Source organism: Heterodontus francisci, chromosome 13, assembly GCF_036365525.1.
Source record: "Heterodontus francisci isolate sHetFra1 chromosome 13, sHetFra1.hap1, whole genome shotgun sequence".
Taxonomy (NCBI): domain Eukaryota; kingdom Metazoa; phylum Chordata; class Chondrichthyes; order Heterodontiformes; family Heterodontidae; genus Heterodontus; species Heterodontus francisci.
Window position 1 is genome coordinate 54943000 of NC_090383.1, and position 24890 is coordinate 54967889.

Sequence of the window (24890 nt, forward strand, 5' to 3'; positions counted from 1 at the left end):
GTATAAAACACTGGTTCAGCCTCAAGTGGCGCATTGTGCCCAGTTTCTGGGCACCACATGTTCGGAAGTTTGTTAAGGCATTAGAGAGGGTCCAGAAAAGAGTCAAAAGTATGGTTCCAGGGATGAGGAACTTCAGTTACATGGATAGGTTGGAGAAGCTGAGTCTCTTCTCCTTGACGAAGAGAAGATTAAGAGGAGATTTGATAGAGGTGTTCAAAATCATGAGGGTCTGGACAGAATAGATGGGGAGAAACTCCACGTCATTTTCAGAGGTCTTGGCCACAATTCATCAGTGAGCTGTTTCTCTCATGACAGGATTTCTAACACAGAAATTTCGAAACATGTTGTATATTTTTTATGCAGTTACTGTGTACCCAGAATAATCTGTGTTATTGTCCTTGGAATCATTACAACCAAAGTTACCACATCCATCACCACTCCAGTCTAACTTACAAATACACTGTCCAATCTTCAACTTCAAACCTGGACATCAATAGTGTAAAACAAGCTGACAGCAAATCAACAACTGCGGCCAATTTTCTTTTCTATTGAAGTCAATGAGAAAGAAAATCGAGCACGGTTTAAAACAGGCTACCACTTTGCTATCAGCCCATTTTGCATGACTGGCTTTGACTAATCTAACCTCCACTGTGATCAAATGCCATGACCCACTGCTGTAGTGTTTTAGATTATATTGTGTAATTCCATTTAATTCCAGCAGAGGAAGCTAGTCATGAAGGTAATGATGCATTACACAGGTTAACTTCAGTGTTAATTATAGGAACAGCAAATTAAAAAATACACTGAAAAGAAGAAAAGAGTAGTAATCATGTTAGAAAAGTGGTGCCTCTTCCATTTTACTCAGCATTTTCACACACAGTAACTACTAACACGATTACAGCGACAATAGCAACCGAGATGTATAAGCAACTTTATCACAGAAAAATGTCACAAGTCTACTCAGAGGGGAAGACAGGTTTGGTTGCCAAGGGGACAGTTAAGAGGTGATTGAAGGCCTGGCCAGAAAGGTAAATTTCAGCAGACTTTTAAAGTAGGAGAGAATAGAGATCTGGAGGGGTTTAGGTTGATAGTTTCAGAGAGCAGGGTTAAGAGAACTGAAGGATGTGCTATTAATAATCAGACCAGAGTGTGGGGGTTGCACAGAAGATCTAAGTCAGGATCAGTGTGCATAGCTGAAGATATTTGGCAGGAGAATGAAGGGATGTATAGATGAGAGCAAGAAATTTTCTAGTGATCTAGTGTAAAGTGGAAATAACACAGATTGTAATGAGATGGCTAACCAATCAATCTATTTTCATTAGTTCTTCTTTCAAAAAGTGCAATTGGATCTTTCACCTCAGTAGATTAGGCCTCAGTTTAACATCTCATCCAAAAGACAGCATCTCTGGCAACATAGCACTCTCACAGTGCTGCACTGAATGTTTCCCTCCCCAACCCAAATTACAATTCCAGTCTTTGTCCCACGGCCTACATATTTAATTCAAGGCCCAGTTCCTTGGTTTCCTCAGTCATAAAGTCTCCATACCGTCCCAGGCTAATTCGCTGCTCCCTCTCATTTCTAGACTCAGCCCCCAGACTCCTCAACATTCCAGTCTGAGTCTCCAGCTCCTTCCTGGGCCAGTCCTCCCATCCCCATTTTCTCCCAGCCTGACATCCTTGCTCTCTCCCAATCCCAGTCCCCAGTATCTAAGCCTGTCGAAGTCAGCATCAAACTGGCAAACCTGATACAAATGCTGTCAGTGAAAACTTTTTGGCACTGGCAGCATTTTTGAATCAGTGAAATGCCCATTGTAACTGCCTAATTAGGAGGGGTTCAGTGCTGCTAATGGCACCAATTGTTTTTTTTACACTATCAGGCTGTCTCTGATTATATTTTTGCCATGGAGGGTTATTGGTTTGCACCTACTGGTTCCCAATACTGAGTTCTTAAGAGTAGCATTGGCAAAGGCCAGGGAGAAACTCACCTTGCCCACCCATTCAGTGGGGAAATGGCACATGGCACAAGGAGAAAAAAGTAAAAGAAAAGAACACCAGTGCACAGTGGCACAGTGGTTAGCATCGCAGCCTCACAGCTCCAGTGACCCGGGTTAAATTCTGGGTACTGCCTGTGTGGAGTTTGCAAGTTCTCCCTGTGTCTGCGTGGGTTTCCTCCGGGTGCTCCGGTTTCCTCCCACATGCCGAAGACTTGCAGGTTGATAGGTAAATTGGCCATTAGCAATTGCCCCTAGTATAGGTAGGTGGTAGGGAAATATAGGGACAGGTGGGGATGTGGTAGGAATATGGGATTAGTGTTCTTTCTTTTGGGCCTCCTTATCTCGAGAGACAATGGATACGCGCCTGGAGGTGGTCAGTGGTTTGTGAAGCAGCGCCTGGAGTGGCTATAAAGGCCAATTCTGGAGTGACAGGCTCTTCCACAGGTGCTGCAGAGAAATTTGTTTGTCGGGGCTGTTGCACAGTTGGCTCTCCCCTTGCGCCTCTGTCTTTTTTCCTGCCAACTACTAAGTCTCTTCGACTCGCCACAATTTAGCCCTGTCTTTATGGCTGCCCGCCAGCTCTGGCGAATGCTGGGATTAGTGTAGCATTAGTATAAATGGGTGGTTGATGGTCGGCACAGACTCGGTGGGCTGAAGGGCCTGTTTCAGTGCTGTATCTCTAAACTAAACTAAAATGATAAAACAAAAAAGTGCTTTTTTTTTTAGGAATGATCAACTCAATTTGCTACATGTGTGGCCTGAAGCCAGTCAATTAAATTTCACTGGTAGATGTTTGATGGCAAAGTAAGATATTATTGTTTCTTACACATTAATGTGTTGTGGAAATCCTTTGCCATTGCAAATGATAGGAATAATGGCCCACCACATAATATTAACAATTTGAACCTGGAAGCAATGCTAATCAGCTTTAGCATTAGATGAAGAAGCCCAACATTTTTTCTGTTATTCACTTCCATTTTGTTGACACTGGAGGGCAGCAGATAGTCCTATCTTCCCAAGTTATTGTAATGCAGTCCTTTGACACTACAGTGCATCCTGTCATGCCCAAATGCGCATAGAATGCAGACTACGTCTGAGGTGCAATACACAACTCCAGAATCAAAGGCACAACTGTAACACCTTTAACAAACTTTAAGCTGACACTGCTTTGTTTAATGGATGAAGCAGTCTGCGGAATTAAAAAAGGAACCTGCTTTCTTGAAAAGGGGGCTGAACACCAATCTTTTGTCAAGAGTCAGCATGATTAGAGGATTCTAATAACAATATGAAAAGGTCTTGTTCCATCAAATTGTTGCCTTTAAAATGAGAGACAATGTAACAACTAAATGTTAAACCTGTAATATTTAGTGATTTGGGAATTGTTGTCTGAGAGTCATTATAAGGTTACTGTTCAACGAATGAAAATCAGCCTATGCAGCAGCAATCCCTGCAGTCCAAGTGGAATCCATTCTTTTTTGGAAGACTTGAAATGATAAGCACTATGTAAATGCAGGTACACTATGACAAAATCTAAGGTAAAAATAAAGATTTAACCCATTGTTAAAACTATCAGAATTGTATCTAATGAATTGGCTGTCAAACCACAATAGTGCATCAAGTAAAGGGGTGAAGTTGGACAGATAATAAACAGTGTAGTTTTATTTTCTAAAAAAAAGGAGGACATGCACTTTGCATAACTAACTTCAGAGAAGTCCGAGGACATTACCGAATCTTCATTTCCCTTTTTCTTGTCAGAAGCAGAATTGTTTTGCAGCCAGTAATTGCTGCTTATTATTGGCACACAATGAAAAGAAGGCAGAGAAGGACTACAAACGGTTTTATAGGCTTGTCAGCAGGGATCTTTTGGTACAAATTGCTGGATAAATGAAACAGCCTGTTGTTTCCTCAGTTAAAACGGTGAGTTATGTCAAAGAAGAAGAGGTGGAGCAGCATCAGCAGGCAGTGTTAAGGTTACCTGCTGGGTCCTAATTGGTGGCCAGTGTTGTTAATGGCTTCCTGTGGCTGAGTGTTTACATGTCATTTGCTCGGTGCTTTGTATCTCAGCTACTAGAACTACTGACAACTTCTTCAATCTGTCTTTTTTTAGAATACCACAAGGCGGTTATTTGGTCAGCAGTCAGAATGCTCCCAGCTTTGCCATGACATCAAATATCTCAAGTCCATTCCAAAGTCACATTTTTACATGGTATGAGTAATGAATCTTTTGCTTTGTATCACCTTACCAAAAACTTTGAATCTATTCAAAGACAATTGTTATTCAATAGCATATGCTAAGTTGGTAGTGGAGCACAAAAGACAGTTCTAGCACCCTTACCATCCAAATTAATGTTTCTATTAAATTCTTCTTTAATTCATTTCGGAAACTCATCTATGCCAAGAGAAACCAAAAAGCATCATTTATTTATTTTAGATATACTGCACTGAAACAGGCCCTTCGGCCCACCGAGTCTGTGCCGACCATCAACCACCCATATATACTAATCCTACACTAATCCCATATTCCTACCACATCCCACCTGTCCCTATATTTCCCTACCACCTACCTATACTAGGGGCAATTTATAATGGCCAATTTACCTACCAACCTGCAAGTCTTTTGGCTTGTGGGAGGAAACCGGAGCACCCGGAGAAAAACCACGCAGACACAGGGAGAACTTGCAAACTCCACACAGGCAGTACCCAGAATTGAACCCGGGTCGCTGGAGCTGTGAGGCTGCGGTGCTAACCACTGCGCCACTGTGCCGCCCCGATGTCGGCGGCACAGTGGCGCAGTGGTTAGCACCGCAGCCTCACAGTGCCAGTGACCTGGGTTCAATTCTGGGTACTGCCTGTGTGGAGTTTGCAAGTTCTCCCTGAGTTTGCGTGGGTTTCCTCCGGGTGCTCCGGTTTCCTCCCACAGCCAAAAGACTTGCAGGTTGACAGGTAAATTGGCCATTATAAATTGTCACTAGTATAGGTAGGTGGTAGGGAAATATAGGGACACATGAGGATGTGATACGAATATGGGATTAGTGTAGGATTAGTATAAATGGGTGGTTAATGATCGGCACAGACTCGGTGGGCCGAAGGGCCTGTTTCAGTGCTGTATCTCTAAATCTAAACTAAACTAAAAATCTAAATTTCATGTGCAGTTCCGAAGGGTACAAATCATCATATTCCCCTTCCCACTCAGCCTACCTTTCAGCCTATCTTAGCAGACGTAAACAAAAAGTCAGTTAAACGGATAACGCTTAAATAAATGTAAACAACGCTGGCCACTGACAATATATGCAGAGAAAGGAGTTACCTGTTACTACTGGTTTTATAAATGCAGTGGGACAATGAACAACATCACATCTAAATGTGCTTGTTATATAAATGGCTGACACTGGTCTTGGCATTTCTCAAGTACTAAATGTCACACAAATATCAGGAGAGCTCAGTTTTAGTGTAGAATAAAGTCAAATCATCAGTTTTAGTTCCAAACTCCATATTAATCAAGATTATATAGTTTTCCTTACATTTTTCATTGTTAAACCAAATCTGTACATCCAGCTCCCCAATTGTTCAGTTGGCAAATGCAATGCATAGGTGGTATTAAACCATATAAGACCAGGAGGCCCCAGGTTCAACCCCTGGCCCATGCTTCTTTAGCTAATCTCAAAACATTTGAGATTGCTGGAATATGCACCTGTGAGAACAAGGGTGAGGATATCATCAGGTTCAGCTGGGATACTCACCATCCAATCTAGCACTGCATATACCTCAGTATAGACCAGAGATCATGTCTGGGAACATGCTTGTCTGTTTGCCTCAACTACTTTGTGACTAAACTTGCTGAGCCACTGCTGTAGAGGCTGAGATAACTGTTTCTGTTTTTGGCCATTATATTAGCAGTCAAATGTGTTAGTGTTATAATCTTTCCTACAAAGCTGTACATGCAAGAATGAAAATAGTGCATGGTTTTCAAATAAATTTTAAAAACGACAGTGAGCTCTTGAATATTGTCAATGACTTTGTGAGAATGGGCCAAAGTGTTGCACTAGAAATTAGTGAGATTTATACCGGAACTGATGTTACTTTGTGTTAAAACCTGTTCTTCAAACTCGTTTTGTTCAGATTGTAGAACTGCAGGACCAACTGGCCAAGAATGGGACTTTGAAAAACCGAGGAGATTATGAAGAATTCTGGCGCCTGCTAAAACAAAATTCTCGTGCTTCGCAGTTTGAAACAAAACTCAAGGACGTAAAGTCAAAAAGTTGAGTTATTCAGAATGTTATGGTTTATCATGAGGGGAATTGAATACAAAAGTAGGGAGGTTATGCTTCAGCTATACAGGACATTGGTGAGACCACATCTGGAGTACTGTGTACAGTACTGGTCTCCTTATTTAAGGAAGGATGTAAATGTGTTGGAGGCAGTACAGAGAAGATTTACTGGACTAATACCTGGAATGGGCGGGCTGTCTTATGAGGAAAGATTGGACAGGCTAGGCTTGTATCTGCTGGAATTTAGAAGAGTAAGAGGCGACGTGATTGAAACATATAAGATCCTGAAGGGTCTTGACAGGGTGGATGTGGAAAGGATGTTTTCCCTTTTGGGAGAATCTTGAACTAGGAGTCACTGTTTAAAAATAAGGGGTCTCCCTTTAAGATGGAGATGAGGAGAAATTTTTTTCTCTCAGAGGGACGTGAGTCTTTGGAATTCTCTTCCTGAAAAGGCGGTGGAAACAGAGTCTTTGAATATTTTTAAGGCAGAGGTACATAGATTCTTGATAAGCAAGGGGGTGGAAGGTTATCAGGGATAGGTGGAAATGTGGAGTAATCAGTTCAGCCATGAACTTATTGAACAGTGGAGCATGCTCGAAGGGCCGAGTGGCCTACTCCTGCTCCTAATTCGTATGTTCGTATGTATTACCTTACCCAAGTAAATCACTTGAAAGGTCTAAAAAAGTCGAGGACGGGCTACATTTGTTCAAAGAGCTCCCTTATTCTATATAGAAAATATAGGCACATCATTAATGTATCTAATGTTTTTATTGTCAGGTATCAGCCTTGCCTCTATGTCAAAAGGATGTGCATTCAAGTCCCACAACCATCCATCCTTCTTCCATTCTTCCTTCCTTACCCTCCAGTCACATGGCCCTTACTTCTAGGGACAGAGTTGCTTTAAGGGTTACATGCCTAAGCAACTGTAGTGGCTGAGAGCTTTTTTACCAGCCTAAAAACTATACTGGATGCATAAGATCGTAGAAAATCACAATATCAGCTATTGTCACTGCTGAAGCTTATGTAGATAGGTGCATAGATATGCAGGGTTTCAATGAGATTTGCATAGAAATACCCCTATCCTCCAATAGCTTCTGGACTTCGGTCTTCCACCACACCTGTCTCCGTACTTGGATGACCATTCATCGATGTTCCCTGCCAATTCCACCCTACCTACATCACCATTATCCCACCACAGGATCTCTGTCCTTAACTCTGGACTCCATCCTATTGTCTCCTCCCTATTCCTTGTTCAGTACAGAATATAAGTATCCTGATAATTGCTACATATGAACCCTATGTAACTTGAGTTTTCTCTGTGTCCATTCGTGTGCTTGTTTTGGTTGCTGCTCCGGACCTGAGCCCATCGCTTCTATTTCCACTTCTTTTCTCGATTCCATTTTTACTTCTTTTCTCTTTACCCCTGCCGGTTTTCTCACACCTGTCAACACGCTTCCTCTTATTTCTCTCCTCTTGGCTACTCTGCCTTCCCAAATCCCTTCCTGAACCCTAGAGCACTTCTTGTCCTTCCTACTCTCCTGCCGCTGTCCCAGGCTTGACTTTCTCTTAGATAAACCTATAGCTTCCCTCTGTGCCTCTCCTGGCATTGAAAGCTAACATGCAGGTGCAGCAAGCAATGAGGAAGGCAAATGGTATGTTGGTCTTTATTGCAAGAGGATTTGAGTGCAGGAGTAAAGAAGTCTTGGTGTAATTGTATAGAGCCTTGGTGAGATCGTAACTGCAGTATTGTGTACAGTTTTAGTCTCCTTGTCTAAGGAAGGATATACTTACCATACAGAGAGTGCAACAAAGGTTCACCAGATTGATTCCTGGGATGGTGGAATTGTCCAATGAGGAGAGATTGTGGAGATTGGGTCCATATTCTCTAGAGTTTAGAAGAATAAGAGGTGATCTAATTGAAGCATACAAAATTCTTCAAGGACTCGACAGGGTGGATGCAGGAAAGGTGTTGCCGCTGGCCGGGGGCGGTGGGGGGAGGTGGTCTAGAACCAGGGGACGCAGTCTCAGAATAAGAGGCAGGCTGAGATGAGGAGGAATTTCTTCACTCAGAGGGTGGTGAATCTGTGGAAATCTCTGCCCCAGAGGGCTGTGGAAACTCAATCATTGAGTATGCTCAAGATAGAGATCGATAGATTTCTAGATATTAAAGATATCAAGGGATATGGGGATAGTGCGGGAAATGGCGTTAAGATAGAAGACCAGCCATGATCTAGTTGAATGGTGGAGCAGGCTCAAGGAGCCGAATGGCCTACTCCTGCCTCTATTTCCTATGTTCCTATGTTCTCTAAAGGGCCCACCGAGGCACTTGGCATTACCTCCTTATGAGCAGCAACCCCCAACTGCTCCATCCTACTCTCTTGCCAACATTCCAACCTAGCGTGCCTGCTGTGTGCTAATCTTGCCAATCTCTTCCCCATCCAACTCACCCCTCCCACTGCTGACTCTATGGATTCTACTAGCAGATCAGCTCTCACCGCCCCTCTCTGCATCACCATCCAGAATGTCCATTCACATGTGAACAAGGCCCTTGCCACGCATAATCTTATTGCGGATTGCATCGACATCATGACCTAATTGGAAACGTGGCTGAGTAGTGATATGCCTTCCCCCTTACTGAAGCCTCCCCTCCTGGTAATATCTTCCACCACTTGCCCTGCCCATACTATCGAGGTGGTGGTGCGGTTCTTATCACCAAATCACACCTTTGCCTGTCCCTTTACTTCTCTGGTGCCATCTCCTCCTTTGAGAATTTGCTTTGCTCACATTTAAAATCCTCATTCTCTACCTTCCACCCAAGTACCATAAAAATTTTCTCACTGAGATATCTTCACTGATTTCCTTTGACACAGTTGACCACACCATCCTCTTCCATTGCTCCTTTGTCCAGTTGGGTGGACTGCCCTTGCCTGGTTCCATTCCTATCTATCTAGTCATAGCCAGAGAATCACCTCCAATGGTTCTGTTCCTACTCCCACACCATTACTTCTGGTGTCTCCTAAGGATCTACCTTTGGCCCCTTGACAACATCACTTCAGGTTCCACGCGTACACTGATGATATCCGGCTCTATCTCACAAGCACCTCTCTCGACCCCTCCAATGCCTCTGATTTATCACACTGCTTGTCTGACATCCAATATTCGATGAGCAGCAATTTCCTCCAACTAAATATTGGGAAGACCGAAGCCATTGTCTGAGGCTGAACCAGACCTTGAGCTGAGTTACCATCACCAAGACCACCTACTTCCAAGTCCGTAACACCACCCGACTCCGCCCCTGCATCATGTCATTTTCTGTTGAAACCCTCAACCATATCTTTATTACCTCTAGACGTGACTGTTCCAATGCTTTCCTGGACAGCCTCCCACCTTATTCACTCTGTAAACTTGAACTCATCCAAAAATAGTGCTGTTCATATCCTAACTCACACTAATTCACACTCACTCATCACCCTTGTGCTCACTTTCTTACATTGGCACCCAGTCAAGCAACACCTTGATTTTAAAATTCTCATCCTTGTTTTCAAATTGCCCCTTCCTTTCCTTTTAACTTCCTCCAGCCCTCTGAAACCTCTGCGCTTCTCCAATTTAGGCCTCTTGTACATCCCTGATTTAATTGCTCCCCCTTTAGCTGCCTTGGTCCTAAGCTCTGGAATTCCCTTCCTAAACCATTCTGCATTTCTACCTCTCCTCCTTTAAGCTGCTCCTTAAAGCCTACCTCGTTGACCAAGCTTTTGGTCATCTGTCTTAATATTTGCTTATGTGGTTCGGTGTCAAATTTTGTTTGATAACATTTCTATGAAGCACTTTGGGATGTCTTACTATGTTAAAGGCATTATATAAATGTTGTTGTAATTCTATTCTTTTGCTGACAGTGAATAGGCCATTACCTCGCTTCAACAATAGACCTGTGCAAGATCCAGCAAAAAGCCCATGTGTAGCCAGAAAGAAAAATAACCAACTCACAAGTGTAAGCAATTTATCTCTGTCTAATCGAGACAATTACTATGACATAATTTATTATTTACATTGCTTTTCATTCATGGAAATTAAATTCATATATGATTGCTTCACTTGTTAATGTTTATATTAGAACCTATATTATAAATATATTGATTGTCTTCAATTGGCAATATAAATGGTTTATAGTATTTGATGTGCCCCATAAGCTCTGTTTTTTATTGTCCCTGCCAACTTTTTTTGGATAATTTTCTCCTCTCTTTGCTGAATTGCAGTTCTACAAGTACCCAAGTGGTTATTATTTACATGTGAGCTTTGACGCTCACTATCAGCAGGATAGTGGTTGTGAGAGGGAATCACAACTGATCCTGCACTGCTTCAGTGTCCACACATGCGCATTTTCAACAGGGGTCTTGAGATGCTGGATAGCAATCAGGAGTGGGAACCCTGACTGATTTTTTTCTCCATTGGATAACAATAAAGAGTGGGATTCTTGGCTCATTTTTTTTTCCCCTTTTCCAAGTTCAGGGGATTTGATGCCAGTTGTCGAGACCCTGGGATCTTCCTGGCTTGCATGATTCAGCTATTCACTAGGTAAAACTCATTAAGTCATCGGGGAGCCGTCCTCTGTTGTTTCTTTATGATCCTTGCGTTGATAGTTTATTAACAAGATTGATGTCAATTGGGGGAACATACTCTTTGAAATGCACCAATATTCAATGCAATTTAGTTTAGTTTAGTTTAGTTTTAGTTTAGAGATACAGCACTGAAACAGGCCCTTCGGCCCACTGAGTCTGTGCCGACCATCAACCATCCATTTATATACTAATCCTACACTAATTCCATAGTCCTACCACATCCCCACCTGTCCTTATATTTCCCTCCCATCTACCTATACTAGGGACAATTTATAATGGCCAATTTACCTAATCAACCCGCAAGTCTTTGGCATGTGGGAGGAAACCGGAGCACCCGGAGGAAACCCACGCAGACACAGGGAGAACTTGCAAACTCCACACAGGCAGTACCCAGAATTGAACCTGGGTCGCTGGAGCTGTGAGGCTGCGGTGCTAACCACTGCGCCACTGTGCCGCCCTACAGCCTTTTATTTCAGAAAGATGCTTTATTTCCACAGGAATGTAAAGAAAGATACAGAACTTGGTGAAATATAGTAGCTGCCTGTTTTAAACCTCTCTGGTGTGTGCTCTGCTTCTGTTGACTTTTACCATGTTTATAGTCCTTTTATAAATACTATTTCATATACAAAAACAAAATTAAGACATACCAGTATGATGACATCACCAATATGAACCAGATGAATTCATGAAAAAATGCTTTAGAAACTCACTTACTTCAATTTAATTTGGGGGAACTTTATCCTTTCCTTGTGCAAATATAAATTGTAAGTGTCTTTGAAAGGTGTACGCTGTTTCCAGTCTGCAGTGATTAGGTGTTCGTGTCCTGATGCTGCTTGCACCCACTACAATATGTCTGTGTTCCTTGTGCTTATATAGTTTTGAACCATAACTCAGCATGCAGGGCAGATATAAAGGTCATTGAAAAAATGTAGTTTAAACAGTAGAGGTCAATGACAAGAATGGTTTCGCAGTAGGCGGAGTATATTTTCAAACAAAGGAAATCAGTTTTGATGGTACTGTCATATTCTTTTCTGTGTGAAGAATGTAAAATTGTTCCAAAAAGAGTAATCGGCATTTTTTGACGATGTGATATAATTGTAGAATATGTATCCACAATGAATTGCAGTATATTATGCAGGCTGAGGTATTTCTGAACTAACCAATGCTCTTTGTTTTTCAAGTGCTGTTTTTATTAAGTCAGCAGAAACATATTTTCCAGTTTTAGGAGCTATAATTTTTATAACCATATGTGAGATGTAGCTTATATTCTTGCAGCAGTTTTTCCCACATTGATGTGACGGGGGAAGGGAAGCTTGTTTAGAAAGAGAAGTAGGAGGAAGAATGAATGATGGAAGTCAAGGATGACTCCAGGTTTACCTCAGCCCTGATTTTCTTGTGTACAGACTAACAGCTGTGCCCTGGATGATGAGTTGGGGAGGGTTGGGCCCTTCACACACCAGTGTGACTTGAACATCAGTCTTCCAATCTACTAGACGTGGCAATATTTCTTAGCTCAATTTGTCAAGTGATTGCTGAAGGCAGTTAAAGGTTTAATTTGCACGGCACATTCTTTCTTTGGGTACTGCATAATCTGGAAGAAAGTCAGTGGATGTCTTGTGACATTAGACTCATCTATTTCATCATACTTGTTTTTCCTGCAGTTTATTCACTTACGCAGGAATTTATTTTAATAAGTCATCTTTCTAAATGTGGTTAACACACAATAAAGTTTTATAAGCCGAAATTATAGTCATTGAATGATAAAGAGTAAAATTATCATACAAAACACAAAATTATATTAAATTCAATTTTGTATTTAAGATTACAGAAACCAGTATACTCTTAATTCTTTGGTCTTTTTTCTTTTTTTTATCTTATTAATATGAGTTTGATTTTCTCAAAATATGTCGATTTCGTTTATGTTGCACTCTTAATGATTTTTTTAAAAGTTATTTTGTGTTTTTTCATTAAAATATATTTTCAAATGTAGTTAATACATTTACACATTTTATTTACTTTGAGAATATTAAAAGACTACTTCGTGCTCATAACGAATTTTTTTCTGCCATACTCTTCATTTTACTCTTTGTATACATTTTTTACAATTCCTTAGGTAGGGATAACATGGAATGCTTTGTTATCACCAGATTAATTTTGTTACAGAGAACTGCACTGTGAAGCAATGATGTTTGGTATACAGCACATTCTGATCTGTAATATGGGATGTGATTAGGAACAAGATCAACTGGAAGACAAACTTCCAGAGCAATTCCTACAAAGTTACAGTTTTTTTTTGTAGACCTACCCAGAGAGAGTTATGTTTTATACTTCAGCATCATTGCTTATAAAACTAATCAACTTTTCTCAAAGTATAGAAATGATTGCCCAATAGTATTTGATCTGCTGCATTTCACAAATGTTAGTCATGTAACGGTACAGCACAGAAGGAAGTCATTCCACCCATCGTGCCTCTTTGAAAGAGCTATCCAGTTAGTCCCACTCCCCTGCTCTTTTCCTACAGCCCTGCAAGTTTTTCTGTTTCAAATATATGTCTAATTTCATTTTCAAGTTACTATTGAATCACCTTTCAGGCAGTGCATTCCAGATCATAGCAATTTGCTGTGGGAAAAAAAATTCTCCTAATCTCCCCTCTGCTTCTTTTGCCATCAGGTGAGTTAATATTAGTCTTTAGCTGTGATGACCGTCTGAGATCAAATAGGTCAAATACATACATTGTCTGGACTCAATTATGAAGCATGCCCATTTAAGTGAGGTATTGGAGGGCTCTTGGAACCATAGGGCATATTCTCTGATCTTGTGCTCTGCGGGAATGGAATGTGAATTGGAGTTTGGGTTACAACTTTGTCGCAGCAATCCTCTGTGTCTGGCTTACCGTTGGACCACAGGGTTCAGTGAATCTAGCCACGTATGCCAATATGAAACACATATTCAGGATGGAAAGCACAAAAAAGGGAGACGTGTTGAAGGAAGAAAGTAAAATGAACACAGTATTGGAATATATGTGCAGCACATGTTGGCCGCAGGTCTTCACTGCTAGCTAGAGACTTTAGGTGAAGTCAGCGTAAATGGTCGGAGATTTGGGCGGGGGACCTGTGGAGGTTCTCTTGCTCCTCCGTCGTAATTTTAGCAGACGGTCTGCGGAAACTCCAGAGAAATGGCATAAACGCTGTTAGCATCCTTTCCCCAGGGTTTCCATCGATCTTCCATCCAAGTTATGACAATTGGGAAAGCCCCTGCAGAAATTCAACCCCTTGGTACTGTGCTTCTTCTCATTGCATGACATTGTATAAATAAATTGCCTGTCAGCTTTTGAAGTTATTCACAATACAGGATGGAGGATTTAAAGGTGTCACTAAACCCAGAAATGTTATGTTCAGCTTCAGCATATTAGCCTTTTCAATGGTGTACATATGTAAAACCAGAAGGAAGAGGTTCTCCTGATGACTCTGTTGATCAGTGTACTGGTTAGTGTGAAATTCAGCTGTACAGATCAGGAAGGTTCTGGATTCAATCCTGATTTGTGCCAAATTATTTTTCAAGCAGGGTGACATTGGGGATACCCAGCACCCTGGGCAAAAGAAGGCAAAGAATCGTTTTGGATTTGTTACTGACTCATACTAGACGTTCTATGTGAGCCTGGGTGTCAGCAAGAACAGGATTGCGTTCAATTATGATGCGCTCTATGGCCAAAAAGTTTTATGACGGTCACATGTCAAGGTTCACACATAGTATTGGAGGACAGGAGGAACTTTGCCTCAGTCTGTACTGGTGTCTTCAGGAGGGGAAGAGAGATCACCTTATTTGATTTTTCAGGATATCCCAAAGACTTCACATCCAACAAAGTCCATTTTGAAGTGCGTCACTGTTGCTACATGAGTAAACATGACAGTCAATCTGTGAAAAATGGATAAATTGGAGGGAGGGGGAGGGAACTAATGGTGTGAAAATCACTGAATGCTATCATAAATTATAGAGAAGACATTGATCTCGCTGAATGCTATGAGTACCCTTAGAGCTCCAAAATGACATTCATAGCTCGCATGCTCACTTCTGCAGCAAACGAAGCCAAATGCCATATTGATGCAAGCATTAGCGTGCACAGTGAATTTGATTTGACATCAGTGCTGCTGCTTTGGAGCTCAACACTCCAGCTAATGCTCTGTCTTCACCTCGCACAGCTGAACATGTATTCAGCAGCAGGCAGAATCCCTACCAGTGCCATTTCAGGGATCATCAACTGTTTACAGGTTAGTTGCTGGTTGACTTCTTCTGGCTGTTGCTATGAATCTACAAGTGTTTAGTGCTTTCTATAGTTATTTCAAGTTGCAAAAGTCAACAGGGAGTGCTGCAGCAGGTGCTGAAGGAGTTTTTGCTAGCATGGGTGCACTTATTTTGTATAATTTGCATCACAGTTATTGCAAGCAAAGACAGTACTTATTGATATAGTATCTATCATTGGCTTTATGGTCAGTCCAAGTATACATCCTGTCTTAAGCTCTGTGATCCACCACATTCTTTAGAACTTTGGCCCTACACAATTTGACCATTAAACCTCCTATGAGTACATTCAGCTGACTTTTGTAATTGCTTCCAAATGCAGCGAGGATTACTGGGAATGTCACCAAACCGTGATGAGGCCAGGCAGGTCTTTCATCCTACCTCCTGCCTAAGGTAAGCCACATGGGCCACTGTTTACCCTGCCTGGCCCAGGACAAACAGATCTTAACTCATTCCTTGTTACTATCAGTCTGACTTGAGTAAGAGAAATTGTTCACAGATGCATGATAAAACAGCAACGTGAACATTTCTGTGTAAAAGAGGAAGTGCAAAAGAGAAAATTGCGTATTGTGTTCAAAAAGCTGCTGAAGCAGATCCTGAAAGTGGTAATTTTTCTAAAATTGGTATCTGGTATACATTATTATCTGAGAACATTACTTCATATTAACAAGTGTAAGCTGGGCTCCATTTATGGCACTCAGCCTTGAATCAGAAGATTTGGGGTTTGAGCTGCCATGCTCAACCTAGGCCCACAGTCTGTGGCAAATGTCTTCTATTTCACAATGTAGCTCACCAGATCAGAAAGAACCGATTTTCAATGAGTATAAAGCCACTCCAAATGGCAGAATGGATAACGATTACAGTCCCCACCACTTACACCGTCCATACTTATCACAGGTAGCTGCTTATATCGGGTACATGGCGCTAACCATTAGAGCCAATTGCAAAGAAAGGAAGAGAGAAAGACTTGCATTTCTATAGCATTCTTCACAATCTCAGGATGTCAAAAAGTGCTTTAGAGCCAATGAAGTACTTTTTGACTTGTAGTCACTGCTATAATGTATGAAAAGCAGCAGCCAATTTGTGCACTGCAAGCTCCCACAAACAGCAATGTGACAATTACGAAATAATCTGTTTTCGGTGTTGGTCGAGGGATAAATGTTGGCTAGAACACTACCAAAAATTCTCCTACCCTTCTCCAAATAGAATGGGAAAGGCACCGCTTATAACACATGAAGCGTACTGACTATTTTGCGTAGTTCTTCATGCCTCATTAGTCCCTATACCATATTTACCAAACCTCAATGTTCAGTTTTTCTCCCCGACAAGGACTGCACTGTTGACTGTTCTCTAGATCAGTACAGGAACTGAGTGGAAACTGCATCTGTATTTCTGTGACTGGTAGGGCCCGCAGGGATCACAACAGTGGTGACAGATTTTACTGCTCACCATTTACAGCAGGTAAATCAGGTTAGCTCCAATGCACCCAATATAAGTGTTGGGATCTCCACAGGGTCAGACTTCCGGTGATATTGTGATTCAGGCAACTGCATGAGGCAAGAGGTCTGAATCCCAACACCATGTTGTGCTGGAAATTACCTCTCAGAGGAGGGAAAGCAGAAAAATAAGATATCACTTCCCACAGCATGCTACCGTAGAAAGTTTCCAGAGAGCGGGTAACTGCTCCCAAATTCCGATTGCCAATCCAAGACTTGCTGCTCCCCGGTCTCCATCTCCTCATGCAAAGTTGCACCTTGGAACTGACCTTAAGGACTCTATCTAGGAAAGCCTTCAAAGACTGTGACAGCTGCTCTGCTGGTTCTTGGTGCCTTCTCCACCCCCCCCCCCCCCCCACCTTCCCCACCACTCCCCCCCGCCCCCCCCACTGACCTGCATCTTGAGTTCAAAATGTCAGAGAAGTCCTAAACAGTCTCAACAGGAGCACTGACTAAATTGCTAATCCTGCTGCTTCCTCACTTATTACAGTAGCTCCCAATGCTCCCACTTTGATTCAAAACAGGAGACCCCTATAATAGTGTTGAAATATGCTAACCTCTTAGATCCTGCCAGCAATCCCAGCAATACTTCCCTCAGTGCAGCTCTTCATCTACTATCCTATTGGGTCACAAGGAATGTTGATGCCTGAGAGGCTGTACATAAAGCAATGGCTTCCCCATCTTCTCAGCCCCAGAACAGTAACTGAGGGTCTGCTCCATAATTAATAATGCTGCCCTGCCGTTCCCCATCCCCACCACACACAGGATAAAGAGCCCAAGTATAAGTTCACTCAGGCACTAACTAAATGTATGCCTGCCTTCCACAGCTGTCCACTGCACCCCATACAGTGGACCAAAATTCTGGACGCCATCTCTAGTCCCCACCACACAACCACAAGCAGCAAATGCCTGCAACTGCCTGTTGTCCAGACTAGTAAGCACACCAACACAAACCCCAACACTATTTACAGAGGATCCAGTGAGGTCATGTTACAGTTGTATAAGACTTTGGTTCGGCCACATTTGGAATACTGCGGTGCAGTTCTGGTCGCCACATTATCAAAAGGATGTAGATGCTTTGGAGAGGGTGCAGAGGAGGTTCACCAGGATGTTGCCTGGTATGGAGGGCGCTAGCTATGAAGAGAGGTTGAGTAGATTAGGATTATTTTCATTAGAAAGACGGAGGTTGAGGGGGGACCTGATTGAGGTGTACAAAATCATGAGAGGTATAGACAGGGTGGATAGCAAGAAGCTTTTTCCCAGAGTGGGGGATTCAATTACTAGGGGTCACGAGTTCAAAGTGAGCGGGGAAAAGTTTAGGGGGGATATGCGTGGAAAGTTCTTTACGCAGAGGGTGGTGGGTGCCTGGAACGCGTTGCCAGCGGAGGTGGTAGACGCGGGCACGATAGCGTCTTTTAAGATGTATCTAGACAGATACATGAATGGGCAGGAAGCAAAGAGATACAGACCCTTAGAAAATAGGCGACATGTTTAGATAGAGCATCTGGATCGGCGCAGGCTTGGAGGGCCGAAGGGCCTGTTCCTGTGCTGTAATTTTCTTTGTTCTTTGACAACACACCCAAAATAGACACAGAATCAGCACAATATGATTCTCAACAGATAACACTGATACTGCAGTTATATTAGACAGTCAGAAACAGTTCCAAAATTACTGCAGTGAGCATTACTGTCAGTATGGATTAATGGTGAACTATTGGGGGTAGTGTTTTTGCTTTGGGTGCAATTGGCGATTCCATCTCAAATTGCACCCAAAATCCTAACCATTTTAAAAAGTGTTTTCTTCCTTGAGTTTCAGTTTAAACTCTGTTGCATATTGCCAAATACAAAGTCTGCAATGAGCCAGCACAATCAAGGCAGTGTTTTAAAACCTGTTTTTTTTATTGCTTTAAAAGAATATTCCTTGATATATTTAAGATTAGTAACTTGGTAAATGTTGATTAATACAGTTGAAAATGGGTATTTAACAAATAAGTATTTTTAATCACAATGCCAGTCCACTACCTGGGAGTAACCCTATTTAAATTACTGCAGATGACTTTAGAAAAATATACAAAACTATTTTCTAGTTAAGAGTTGGCTACCATTATCAGTTCCTTTGTAAATTAACAAAAAATTCAAAACCAATTAAAATGTATCAATGAGTGTCCTTGTGCCCAAAAGAACCAGTTTAATTTTCGAGCCTCCTCAAAGGCTTGTCAACAAGCACAATTAGAGCAAACTCCCAGTTATGATTAATTCAACCTGCGGGTTGTGGCCTGTTTTGTGGGTGGGGCCTGCTTCTATTGCAATGCTTTTAAAATGAGTGCAAAAGATTGCTGAAACTCGAGTGGTGCTGAATACAATTTGCATTTAAAATTCTGCAATCTTTTATGCTGATTACGTTGATTTTGAGCAAATTGTGCTGAAGAAACCAGAGCAATTGAGTGGAAAATCCAGACCCTGATTTTTATCACATTTCAGTTACAGTATAGATTCAAGCTAGGTTTGATTTAAAATTGCCTGTCTCAGAACTCTTAGTGTAGAGGCTGGAAATGTGCCATCATTGCATGCTACATTCGAGAATGGTGTTAGGAGAAGCAGTCACATGTTGCAATTTTATGTCGGGCTGTATAACTATATACTGTTTATGAACACTTTACTCATTTTTATGATATTCTTTGTTATTTTACTGGTGGTGTAAACAACTAAACACCAGTTAAGATGATGGACACAATATCATATGATGCTTTCAGTGTTCATTCACAAATATCAAGGAGTAGTATCCACCACATAGAGGGTAAAATTGGTTTAAATAAGTGGAGAATAATTGATATTTGGGAATTATTATCAGGCAGTAATTTAATCTGAAAGTTCTAATATCATAAGCAATGAACATAAAGTTTACAATATTATCTATACCCTGAGACTTGTATTTGCTCCAGAGCACTTTTAAAAAATACTAATGGTTTTGTTGTATGAAAGCCTGGTTATATACGTTGTTTATAGTGAAATTTATGGAGTGGCTTTGTTTAGGGATCTGTTTCTTTACTGGTGGTCTGTACCTGTTTAGATACCCACAGCCAGTTTGCTTCATAATACTGCTGTACAATACCGTTGACACCGAGCAATTAATATCTGTAAAGGAATAATTAGCTGTTGGTTACCAGGATATTCTATGTCCAATATATACTCCAACTCTGTACTTGTGACCCATACAGCTAGTGCTGCTACTTGTCAATGAGTATCTAACTCTGTTTAGTAGGGCTATGTATCATGTTAGTAAGGGTGTGTAACTCCAGCAGGTAGCTGTCTAGATGAAATTAGAAAAGGGGTAAGAAGAGTAGCAGTGGCTTGTGCTGACAAGTATTCTATTAGTGTGAATTCTCACTACTTGAATGACAAACATGTCTGCCTGGTGGCAGAACATTCTGTTTCAGCTCTGCCGAGCACAATTCTCCCCACCCACTCCCTCCTCCTTAAAGTTTCCTTATGATTTTCCCCATTGTCCATTTTTCTCCTGAAGCATCTCATTCTGGAATATGGTTCCATGGACACTGGTAGCTCTTGTACTTTCTCATCCCAGTGACCACTCTTCATAAATGAGCATCACGGTGAGAGTCAATGGGTCTTTTGATAATGGGGGACTGGGAGGGGGGGGCAATCACACCTGAGCTGCATCCTGTCCTCGAGACCAATGCATTTCCAAAGGGTCACAGAAGCAGAAACCCTGGCTGATTTTTATTCTCCCCACTATTCCTAGCTCAGCAACATGGAGTCCAGCTGTAGCACTCCGAAGTGCTATCCCAATTCACCTCAGTTAACTCGACACACCATAGAACTGAACTTGGAACCTTCCTGGCTTGTGCAATTCAGTAAAACACCACATGGTGCCTACACCAACTGAACCATCAAGGGAGCCACAAATAGAATTATATCATACCTCATATCAGTAAAAGGTGAACACCAATGCTAGCTTTAGTTCAGCTTTTTCAACAATAACTTATACTTATATAGCACCTTTAATGTATTAAAACATCCCAAGACACTTCACAGGAGCATAACAAAACAAAATATGACACTGAGCCACATAAGGAGATATTAGGTCAGATGACCAAAAGCTTGGTCAAAAGATAGATTTTAAGGAGTGTTCTAAAGGAGGAAAGCAAGGTAGAGAAGCGGAGAGGTATAGGGAGGGTATTTCAGAGCTTAGGGCCTAGGCAACTGAAGGTACAGCCACCAATAGTGGAGGGATTAAAATCGGGGATGCACAAGACATCAGAATTAGAGGAGCACAGATATCTTGGAGGGTTGTGGGGCTGGAGAAGATTACAGAGATAGGTAGGGCCGAGGCCATGGAAGGATTTGAAAAAAGGGATGACAATTTTAAAATTGAGGTGTTGCCTGACTGGGAGCCACTGTAGATCAGCTGGCAAAGGGGTGATAGGTGAACGGGACTTGGTGCAAGTTAAGAGATGGGCAGCAGAACTTTGGATGACCTCAAGTTTACAGAGAGTAGAATGTCGATATCAAGCCAGGAGTGCATTGGAATAGTCAAGCATAGAGGTAACGAAGGCATGAATGAGGGTTTCAGCAACAGATGAGCTTAGACAGGGGCTTATTCAGGCGATGTTACAAAAATAGGCAGTCTTAGTGATGGCACAAATATGAGGTCGGAAGCCAATCTTGGGGTCACCAATGACACCAACGTTGAAAACAGACTGGTGTAACCTTAGAATGTTGCCAGGGAGAGGGATGGAGTCGGTAGCTGAGTTTGGAGCAGGAACTGAAAACAATGGCATCAGTCTTTCCAATATTTAATTGCAGAACATTTCTGCTCATCCAGTACTGGATGTCAGATGAGCAGTCTGATAATTTAGCAACAGTAGAGGATTCGAGAGAGGTGGTGGTGTGGTAGAGCTGGGTGCCATCAGCATACATGCGAAAACTAAGGCTGTGCTTTTGGATGATGTCACCAAGGGGCAGCATGTAGATGAGAAATAGGAGGGGTCCAAGCATAGATCCCTGGGAAACACCACAGAAACCAAGAAGAGAAGCCATTGCATATGATTCTCTGACTACCATTGGATAGGTAAGAATATAACCAGGTGAGAGCAGTCCCACCCAACTAGACGATAGTGGAGAGGCATTGGAGGAGCATGTTGTGATCAACCTTGTCAAAGGCGGCAGACAGGTCGAGAAAGACGTGGAGGAAAAGTTTACTTTGTCACAGTCACAAAGGTTGTAATTGTAACTTTGATCAGAGCTGTGGTACTGTGGCAGGGGTGAAAATCTGAAGGATTTAAACATGGAGTTCGAGGAAAGACGGGAACAGATTTGAGAGGCGATAGCACGTTCAAGGACTTTGGAGAGGAAAGGGAGGTTGGAGACAGGATGGTAGTTTGCAAGGACGGTGAGGTCAGGGTATTTTTTGGGAAGAGAGGTGATGACAGATGATTTAAAGGTGAGAGAGACAACACCTGATGAGAGAGAACTGTTAATAATATCGACTAACATGGGGATCAGGAGGGGAAGTTAAGTGATCAACAGTTTAGTGGGAATAGGATCCTGTGATTGGCCAGCAGCTCTTGGAAGCAGGATTCCCATCCCGATAAAATCTTTAAAGGGACAGGGATCATGCCTCCTTAAACTATGACCCCAAAAGACCGGAGGATCGCTCCAGGGTCTGAAAATATGCAGAGGCAGGGGTCCCCCTGACTTTATGGCCTGCCCTGGGAGCCCCACCTGCTGCACAAAATCCAGCCCTATGCGTGTAGATGTTAGATGAAGGCTCGCGGCTCGGCTGTGATGCCCTCCAGGGTTGAGAAGCTCACTGATAGGCACAGATGAGGAATGACTACTTAGCATTGCACCAGAGTGCACTTAGCACTGCGGAAGGAATGTAGCTAGGCATATGACTCAGCATGCTCAGGAGATGAAGGGTGAACACTGGAAGGGCAGAAAAAAGTTTGTCTCATCTAACTGGAGCTACAGGATCAGCAGAAAGGAGTAGGAGAGTTTATTTCAGCTAGGCTGCTGGTGGAACACTGCATTGTTGTGAGTCACTCTGACTTACAGAGAGGTGTGTGACAGAGGGGAGTAAAACTAATGAGTTGACAATCATTACATGTATTATGTCATATATCTGCCAATCTGAGAGCCTTGCTGCCAATGTTCCCGCTAAGTTGCACAGGTGTGCAGCCAAGCAACAGTCTGAAAGGTGCCGTGTAGTCCTTGTTCTGCGAGAAATAGCACATGTGTGGTCACACAAAAGAAATTTAAAGGGACCGTGCATGGAAAAAACAGGCCACGCACAACAACTAAATTTAAAGGCCACGCACAACAACTGCATTTTAAAGGGAATGTTAAGTGAGTGGGCAAAACTTTGGTAGATGGAGTGTAATGGGGGAAAATGTGAGGTCATCTAGGAAGAATAGAAAAGCAGAATATTATTGAAATGGAGAGAGACTACAGAATACTGCAGTTCAGAGGGATCTGGGTGTCCTCGTACATGAATTACCAAAGGTTAACATGCAGGTGCAGCAAGTAATTGAGAAGGCAAATGGAATGTTGGCATTTATTGCAAGTAGGATGGAATATAAAAGTAGGGAAGTCTTGCTACACCTGTACAGGGCATTAGCGAGACTGCACCGAGAGTGCTGTGTACAGTTTTGGGCTCCTTATTTAAGGAGGGATGTACTTGCATTGAAGGCATATCAGAGAAGATTCAGTCGGCTGATTCCTGGGATGAAGGGGTTGTGTTATGAGGAAAGGTTGAACTGCTTGGGCCTATACACATTGGAGTTTAGAAGAATAAGAGGTGAGCTTATTGGAACAAATAAAAGATTTTGAGAGGGCTTGACAGGGTAGATGCTGAAATGATGTTTCCCCTCATGGGGGAATCTAGAACTAGGGAGGATAGTTTCAGAATAAGGGGTCTCCCATATAAGACAGACGAGGAAGAATTTCTTCCCCCAAAGGGTCGTTAATCTTTGGAATTCTCAGGGCGGCACGGTGGCACAGTGGTTAGCACCGCAGCCTCACAGCTCCAGCGACCCGGGTTTGGTTCTGGGTACTGCCTGTGCAGAGTTTGCAAGTTCTCCCTGTGACTGCGTGGGTTGCCTCCGGGTGCTCCGGTTTCCTCCTACATGCCAAAGACTTGCGGGTTGATAGGTAAATTGACCATTGTAAGAATTGCCCCAAGTGTAGGTAGGTGATAGGAGAAATGAGGGAAACAAAAGTGGGGATGTGAGAGGGAAAATGGGATTAATGTAGGATAGTATAAATGGGTGGTTGATGGTCGGCATGGACTCAGTGGGCCGAAGGGCCTATTTCGGTGCTGTATCTCTCTATGACTCTAACCCAGAGAGCAGTGGAGGTTGGATCATTGAATATATTGAAGGCTGTTAAATTTTTGATCGACAAGGGAGTCGAGGATTTTGGGGGACAGGCAGGAAAGTCAAGTTGGAGTTGAAGCCATGATCTTATTGAATGGCAGAGCATGCTCGAGGGGCCAGATGGCCTACTCCTACTCCTACTTCTTATGTTTCTTGTGTTAGCTTGTTTTCAAGGGCACTGTATGGAGGTACAAAGAAAGCGGGAATGTAAAAAGAAAGAAAAGAAAGACTTGCATTTATATAGTGCCTTTCATGGTCTCAGGATTCCTAGCAATATGAGAAACGGGCAGCACAGCCCCATTCTACTAAAGTACAGAATTCAAGCCATGACGAGGCTCCCGCTGAAGGCAGGGTAGGGAGGGTGGGTGGGGGGTGGGCTACTTAACATATCAAAGTCACAGCCTGATGATATCATCGTTGTTGCAACTTGACTTTAACACAAAGTGATGGGGAAGGCCGAGTGGTGGAATTCCCGCCAACTGATCTGAGTCAGGAGCTGTCAGGTCCCTCAGAAAGTGACTCCTTTAGCACTCCTTGTGGGCCAGAAGGAACAGGAGTGCTTCCTCACAAGCTCTTCAAATAAGCTTTTGAAATCCCCCAACCCCAATCTCCAACCTCCTTCCCCCAACCCTGATCTCCAATCTCCTTCCTCCCGACCCCGATCTTCAACCTCCTTCCCCCAACCCTGATCTCCAACCTCCTTCCCCCCCAATCCCAATCTCCAACCTCCTTCCCCCAACCCCGATCTCCAACCTCCTTCCCCCCCAACCCCAATCTCCAAACAAAAACAAGAAATGCTGGATTCACTCAGCAGGTCTGGCAG

At 42.6% G+C, this 24890-nt stretch overlaps 1 protein-coding gene across 6 annotated transcripts in view; it reads left to right on the forward strand.

Annotated features, from left to right (window-relative positions):
* The window catches only part of si:ch211-130h14.4 (uncharacterized), a 383330-nt gene that overhangs the window by 94113 nt on the left and 264327 nt on the right, over window positions 1-24890 (forward strand). For all 6 annotated transcript variants that reach the window (XM_068044838.1, XM_068044843.1, XM_068044842.1 and 3 more), the window contains 3 exons: window positions 4102-4200; window positions 6114-6252; window positions 10156-10250. In XM_068044838.1, the coding sequence (XP_067900939.1) occupies window positions 4102-4200; window positions 6114-6252; window positions 10156-10250 (333 nt within the window). The remainder of the gene's footprint in view (window positions 1-4101; window positions 4201-6113; window positions 6253-10155; window positions 10251-24890) is intronic.